Source organism: Hyposmocoma kahamanoa, unplaced genomic scaffold, assembly GCF_003589595.1.
Source record: "Hyposmocoma kahamanoa isolate Upper Pololo Valley unplaced genomic scaffold, ASM358959v1 87, whole genome shotgun sequence".
In the NCBI taxonomy this organism is placed as follows: Eukaryota; Metazoa; Arthropoda; class Insecta; order Lepidoptera; family Cosmopterigidae; genus Hyposmocoma; species Hyposmocoma kahamanoa.
The window spans coordinates 10194226-10202210 of record NW_020654422.1 but is presented as its reverse complement, the minus strand read 5'-3'; the positions used below and the strand labels follow the sequence as shown (position 1 = coordinate 10202210).

Below are 7985 nucleotides of genomic sequence, written 5' to 3'. Positions count from 1 at the left end.
ACAAAAACTTTAATCACATTATGAGAAACATTAACACTCGACAAATAATTTATTTTAATTAAAATAAATTGAAATTAATACTGTACTAAATAGTGCTACAAAACTTAAAGATACTACATTAATCAAGTTTCAATTCAGGCATCTCGAGAATCTTCCTTTCTTCATTCTTCGCATGTTTCTTTAGCATATCCATTACTTCGTTGTCGTATTCTGCCGGAGTGGGTTGTTTGCCAACTATCCAATAGAAGAGATCCCAATCATTGTCCACGATGTTAATGAGGCGATCATATTGCATGGTCTGCTCCTCAGTGAAACCATCAAGGTACTTGTGGGCAAACGTACTTAGGAGCAGATCATTCTCAAGCATTCCCCTCTTGCGAGATTGGTAAAGCAGCCTGGAATTAATGAAACGCGAATTATGGTTTTTAGTTTCTGGTGGCATAATGGCTGTATAAATGGTTTTGTGGCATTCGTATCAAATTTATAGTTAAACATTTTAGTTGAATTAACTAATTTAAATTAAGAGAGATAGACATCATCCATGGAATTAATTTCGTTACTCCATTATTCATAGACAAAAAATAATTCCCTTGTTATGACCAAGAAATTGTTGTGACTATGTGCCAGACAGTTAATTGTTATTGCATAATACTTTTGCACCCCAGTTACAGGAACGGTAAAGTCACATACTTATAATTAATAATAATTGTTATCAAGCACCTGACATTTAATCATTCATATCTGTATGTATTATATGCATACAACCAAAAAATAATGTTGATACGAATGATCGTCATAATTATTTGTTTATATCTTGTAACTGAGTGGTGACCAAATAAATCTGTGAAAATCATTGACCTACCAATAAATGGACGTCGGGTTCGCGCTAAAAAGTGTCCGCACCAACAGGACGTTAAAATCGCATACAAAGCGTCAATCGCGCAACAGTCTTCGTTTGTTCGAGTGACAGCGCGGTTGTCAATCATGCAGTACCATATAATAATAACTTGTATAAATTACTGCAGTAAAGTGTAAAAACAGGATTTTGTATCATATTTTCACTAAACAAATATATTGTGTTATCATAGTTCTCATTTAAAAGTGTTGTTTTGTACAGTTGTATCGTATTTAATCTATATATAAATGAATCGTAAATATAAATTACAAAAGCACATGTATATATAAATAAATATATATAATCAAATAGCTAACTGTCCTTTTTCTACACATTGCATGCGCAAAAGATGGAAAGTGACCCATTACGTCAATTTCAAGAAGCTTATATAAACTTTTTGGTCATTTTCAATTGTTCGAACCACAAGCTATTGAAATATTTAGAACAAAGAAACTATATAGTCGCTTTGATTATAATCTTATTTAAAAAAATATTTTTTATTAATGACGTTTAATTCGAGCTAACGAAATAAAATGTCATATGTATTTTTTTAGGAAAATTACAAAACTAAACTAAATCGGTTTTCGGAATTACGGTTTACGTTTAGTTGGAATATCAGTACATTTCTTATAGTACACGGTTATTTTCACATTTATAGTAATATTTGTGTGTTTGTATCTGCCCAACTCTTTATTATTTCTTTAAGTGAATTTGCACAAAATTCGACATAGTAATATATATAAAAATTAATTACTATTTACGATAAAGGCTACTCCATTACTCTTGTGTTCAAGTAATTTTCAGTCGAATCTAAATATGGTGCATTTTGTTAAATTTTCAGTAGAAGCTGAATTTGGTGTTTTTGGGGTCCTTAAATTGTTGCAAGCAAAATTAGGCCGTACTACAATGACGTTACAATTTAAATTAAATGTTTTAGTGTTTTTTATATTTCGTTACATGCACTACGTTTGTATAGGTTAACTTCGGACATTTTTTTCATGGTTTTTGTATTAGACCCGACATCCATTTGTTGGTAGGTCAATGGTGAAAATAGTAAAACGTTACACTTTCTTGAAAAACCATGACGCCAAAGAAAATCTCTGATAAAGCACACAAACAACTGATAACGTTTAACTTGGCATTATCTGGAATCAGCAGTACGCATAGTTACCTTGTGGGCAGATCCACTTAATCAATAATGAGGCGACTGATAATCTAATTGCCACACCCATTGACTTACAATTATATGGACGTCGGGTCCGCGCTAAAAAGTGTCCGCACTTGTAAGGCGCTAAAATCGTATACAGAGCGCCAAACTCCGCTTTAGTCTTCATTTGTTCGACTGACAGCGCGATACTGCGATGACATTACAATTTAAATTTCGAATAGGTTGACTTGGGACATTTTTTTCGTGGTTTTTGTATTAGACCCGTCGTCCATTTATTTGTAAGTCAATGGCCACACCCATAACAGTAGGGTTACGGCAGATTGTACAAATAAAAATAATATTTGCTTGATGTATTTATGATTTACTAAATTGGATTCTGGACAGTGTTACATATTGAGAAGAGAGGCCCTAATATCCTTGTTAATCACAAACAATATATGTATAATAATGTGTTTTTCTATGATAGGTTAAAAGATAACAAAAATGTCATAAAATAATATTAAAATGTACAAAAAACACAAATGCGCAGGACAAGCTTGTATTGTATTAACATGCAAACTGATTGAAGTGATGCAATATCTCTAATATTTTCTCATAAAAAAAGTTATACACAGATTGATGAATAACAAATTACACAATGTGCCTAGTTGTTAGTTATCTGTTTATAGATAAAATTTAATCATCTAGGCAGATTTGTGATGATTTAGTTTCATATGGCTACTGTTTGAAAGAATTACGGTATAATCGCATTGCAATCGTTGATTTTTTTTAATTTTTGTATATAATATTTTTATTATATATTAAATTTTTTTAATTTCATTTGATAGTTTTGTTGGTTTCATATAGGTACTATAAGACTACAACACCAACTAAAGTATCAATTTTTTAATTTATTTTTGTTTCTTAAATGCCGCGTTTTTGTCTTTGCTGGTTCTTGTTATGTTCTTTTTATTAACATTTCTTTATTTTAAAAATCTTGATACTGTTACTTCTGTTTAAAGAAAATTTCGAGTTATTTTTTGTGACATCCTTTGATGGTGTTAGTGGTACATTGAACTTCACCATAACAACCGACTGTGGAAGTGGTAATTTTAATAAACCAACGTGTAAAATGTTTGTCAAGCATGACATAACACTCTGAATAAGGCAGCTCTTTGCAAAGTTTTAACAGGCTTCAAAAATATAAATTGATAGTATTCAAAATATTTTCCTGTTAAACAATCACACGCATGCAGATCCCTAATTGTTTTTTTTACAGTGAAAGGTACAACATCCTTGGTAATTCACTAATTGCATTGAAATGAGTATTTAAATACTCATTTTTATGAAAAACAATAACTAGTCAAATAAAATAAAATAAATAAAAATCTTTTAATTTTTCCTTCTTAAAAAGACATGCCTTATCGCATTTATATTGGCCAACTAATATTCACATTTGAATTCTATGATTCACATACCCAATTTCTCCTTTAAAAAATAAACAGTTATTATTATATATATAAAGCTACAAGTTTTTACTCACTGATAGAAATAGAACACATACTTCCCAATATGGTGGGAAAAAAATATTTACACCGTTGTATGCGGATAGGCTCCAAAGCAAAGAATCAAATATGAGAGGACCTGAATATGGAAAATATGAAAGAGTGATCAATGGCCTGCAAAAACTATAATATACGGAGGGAGTATTTGTGCATTTTTATGAGGTACACCCTGGTCAATTTCCGCGGGAAGTAAAAAATGTTCGAAATTCAAATAAATAAGATGGCCGCCATACAAATTTCTAAGCCCCCTATCACGGAAACTATTATAGATAGGTAGGTGCTCGAAGGAATATCATAGAGGGTAACACTGGTAAACTGCCTGGGTTTAAAAAATATTCAAGATGGCGATTTAAAAATGGCGGCCGAAGAAAAACTCGCTTCGATCCGGCTGAAAATTGGCATGCAAGGGTCTCTAGGAGAGCTTGATAATAATTTGTGATCAATAATGATGTGTGGAAGAGAAAGCAGTTACTTCTAACAGTAGTGAAATATACGTTAAAAAAGATCTCTTGTGCTGAGTAAGTCGCACCTACAGAAAGTATTTCTATTATAGTTGTATAACTATAATATTACTTTTTTAGGACAATAATTTGTAACAAATCCTCTATAGAGGAAAAAAAAATTTGTTGCCCAATACTCAAATTTCAATAAATAACATGCATCTATTAAAAATATTCAGTTTCAAGAAGTTCCAGGATTTGTAGAAGGGAATGTCCACATTATTCTTTATGTTACTCGAATTTTAAGGTATTCCCTCCTCCTCCCTCAATTCAAAACACTGCTTTAGATCCTCTTTGGTTGGACTGAACAAAAGGGGGCACTATGGAAACAGATCAGAAAATTTTAATAATTTTCAAAAAATTACTATTGTTTGTTTTTAATGCTCATTACAAGTAGAATAGATAGAAATAAACATTTTTTATTCTTATCATTATTTTTCATCTACGGCCAATGATTATCGAGAAAATTAGCAGGAAAAGTTTTTATTTAAAAATATAAAAATTCTAATAAAAAGTGTTTATTTTCTACTTGAAACAAGAAAATTGAACTCAAATTACAATAACATTTTTAAAAGGGTCAAACGTTTGTCTTGTTTCCATAGTGCCCCCTTCGCTTCAGTCTGATCCTCTTTATTTACATAGGTACAAAGTCTAGAAAGTTAATCTGTTCTGTACAATTCCTTTCATCTCAATTTTTTTCTGAATTTAAAAGTTGATTCCTCTCCCTAATGTGTTGTTAATATGTACAAGAATTTTTTCCTGCAGCGATAAATTACTAGCTAGGTTTTTCAGGTCTGTAACTTATGCACTGGATTTAACATATTTCCCGTTGCTCTCTTAAACAGGATATATAGTATAAAAAGTACCTACCTGGATTTCCGGTCCTCAAGTGTCTGAGGTTTATGAATATCGTACACAGGCGGCCGAGGAATATCAGTGTTAGTAGTGTCTATGGTGCTGCAAAATGTTCTAACATCCGACTTTCTGCCTACCAGCCGTAGCAACTGGAAAACAACATACGTTGGTTTTAAATTTCGGACTTAAACATGATATTAAACTTCGGACTGTTATTTTACTCACAGGCCGTAGACGAAGCATTTTATGATTCTCTAGTTTAAAGTATTGCACATAAATCACAAACTACTAATACAAGACATAAATAGACTTTTCAAGAAAGTAAAAAAACAATATATTTTGGTGGACTCGACTGACACTGACAGTGAGACTATATCTTTTTAATCTGTGGAGTCAGTGACAATAAGGGAAGATTCACATTACGATTCGATTCGACAAGATTACGATTCGACATCGAGAAGATTACGATTTTTTTGTATCGATTAATTTCAATGCGATTTTCAAGCGAATCAATTGAAATTGAAAGCAATTCGAATCGTATTCATAGTTTGGGCAAGTCTTGTCTCAATAATGATTTCGTCAAGAACGACAGTACTTGAGTCGTACTCCAAAACTCCACACAATGCTCAAGTCAAGACTTGAGTGTGATTTCAAGCACTAGAAATCATACTTACAGCTTGGCAAAAAAGAGTATGACGCGGTGAAAACTGGAACTAAAAAAAGATATTTGTGGCAACACTATTAAAAATGTCAGTGGTGTCAAATAATCAGTAGCTTTTGTGTTATTGCTGTATGCGCTGAGTAATTTTATACGAAGCTCTGTAAATTCTCGTACGGTTGTTGCTTGTTTTGTTATTTAAAATGAACAAAACGATTCGTAGTAGTGGTAGAACAGTGATATACCAAGTTTTTTTACGATGTTTGGCTGAATCTCAAGCGGGACAAATTTTGTCTGAAATTAACAATGTTTATCAGAGAACAGCCGATATGACAGGTATTTATGCAAATTATTCAATTATTATTACGTTCTACATGTCGAATTATGCACTTTGCACTACTTATAATATACAATTAACGAGTTTTTGTGTTTTGTTGACAAAATAGTAACTAAGGTTATGTTTACGTATCATTTATAAGTTGACTTAATATTTTTGATTCTTTCAAGACTTAAAATTCAAATAAATTGGAGTTTTGGTATATTTGTGTATGTTTGGTATTTATTTTAGGTAAATCTGTCAATACCATAAGAAAAATTGTTGAAGAAGGTGAAAAAAATAATGGCGTGTTTTCTACACCTGGTAAACATAGGAAAGTTCGACCAAAGAAAGATCTCGATGATTTTGACCTCTGCGCAATTAGACAAAAGGTTCATTTCTTCTACACGGTGAAAAAACAGGCATGTATTATATTTTATATTAATGCCACTTTCTTCAATAAAAAAACAGTATTATGTAATAAATAAAAACTTTTTTTTTCTCAGGTGCCTACACTACGAAATTTATTACCTGTAGTTAAAGAAGATTTGGGATTTAATGGAAGCCGTGAACATCTAAGAAAGATATTACATTCTCTGGGTTTCTCTTACAAAAAATGTAAAACAGACAGATCGGCACTAATGGAGAAGCCTAATATAGTAGCAAAGAGGTAACAATATTTAAAAATTATAATGCATAATAGAAATTTGCTTCAAGAACTCCTAAACCATATTATTTTTTTGGATGAAAGCTACGTACACTCATCTTACAAGCTTAAAAAATGTTGGCAATCAATTGAAGTTAGTGGAGTGCGACACAATATATCTAAAGGCAAAAGATATATTATTGTGCATGCTGGGAGGGAAAAGGGGTTTGTTCCAAATGCACTATTAATTTTCAGTGGCACAAACAAGAATGAAGATTACCATTCTGAAATGAATAGAGCAAATTTCACTAAGTGGGTTACCGAGAAATTAATTCCCAATTTGACAGAGCCTTCCATTATTGTTATGGACAATGCTCCTTACCATTCGGTAGTCATCAATAAGTCCCCAACCAATGCAACAAAAGTTGCTGATGTAAAGCTGTGGTTGCTACAAATCAATATACAATTTGATGAAATGATGCGTAAACCTGAATTGTTAATGCTTGTAAAACGCCACAAACCAGAGGCCCTTTATGAAATTGACCAAATATCGGGGGATCATGGTCACACTGTGGTAAAGCTGCCACCATATCATTGTGACCTCAATCCTATTGAATTGATATGGGGAATTGCAAAACATAAAATTGTCTCTGTCAATGTAGGGTATCTAAGACATATAGCTAGTTTGCTATCTTTTAATATTAAGGACGCTGTTATAGAAGATATAACACAGTCCCACGACAATGCTCCTACTTTAAGTAGCAACAGTATACTTTTTACTAACCATAATTTAAACTGAAAAACACGACAACAGAAAAGTCTAATCGTTTCCATGTAGTACATCAAAATATTCAAGGCTTTTCTGGCAAAACATTAGAAATAAGTCTTTTTTTGAACGATATTTCCGTTGACGTGTTTTGTGTTACAGAACACTGGCTGAAAGATTACGAAGCCATTAACAATATAGAAAATTATGTAATAGTCAGTTCGTTCATAAGAAAGAGCTTAAGTAGAGGCGGATCCATGTTTATTACTAAGCGTAACTTAAAATTTAAAGAGCGTAAGGATATCACAAATCTTTCTACTGAACGAACTATTGAGATTTCATGTGTGGAATTGGATCAGTTTGTCGTCTTATGTGTATACAGGCCCCCATCTGCTAATTTTAACGAGTTTGAATTAATTATGGAAGACAGTTTAAAGCGGATTTTTCCAACCAAAAAAAACGTAGTAATATGTGGAGATTTCAATGTAAACCTGTTGGAAAACTGTTCTACTTCTGTAAGACTCATTAATTTATTTCAAAGTTTTAACTTGGTTAATCTTTTTTTAGAACCAACTCGCATTACTGCCTCATCTTCTACTTGTATTGATAACATCTTTTGTAACACAGACGCAGTGTC

At 32.0% G+C, this 7985-nt stretch overlaps 1 protein-coding gene across 1 annotated transcript; it reads right to left on the bottom strand.

Moving 5' to 3' along the window:
- Positions 1-12: 12 nt before the first annotated feature.
- Positions 13-5319, bottom strand: LOC113235430 (succinate dehydrogenase assembly factor 2-B, mitochondrial-like). The gene is made up of 3 exons (XM_026471111.1): positions 5188-5319; positions 4978-5111; positions 13-395 (listed from the first exon to the last, which is right to left on the bottom strand). Exons 1-3 carry the CDS (start codon positions 5203-5205, stop codon positions 119-121), a joined length of 429 nt encoding a protein of 142 aa, XP_026326896.1. The 5' UTR covers positions 5206-5319; the 3' UTR covers positions 13-118.
- Between the last annotated feature and the right edge of the window lie 2666 nt (positions 5320-7985).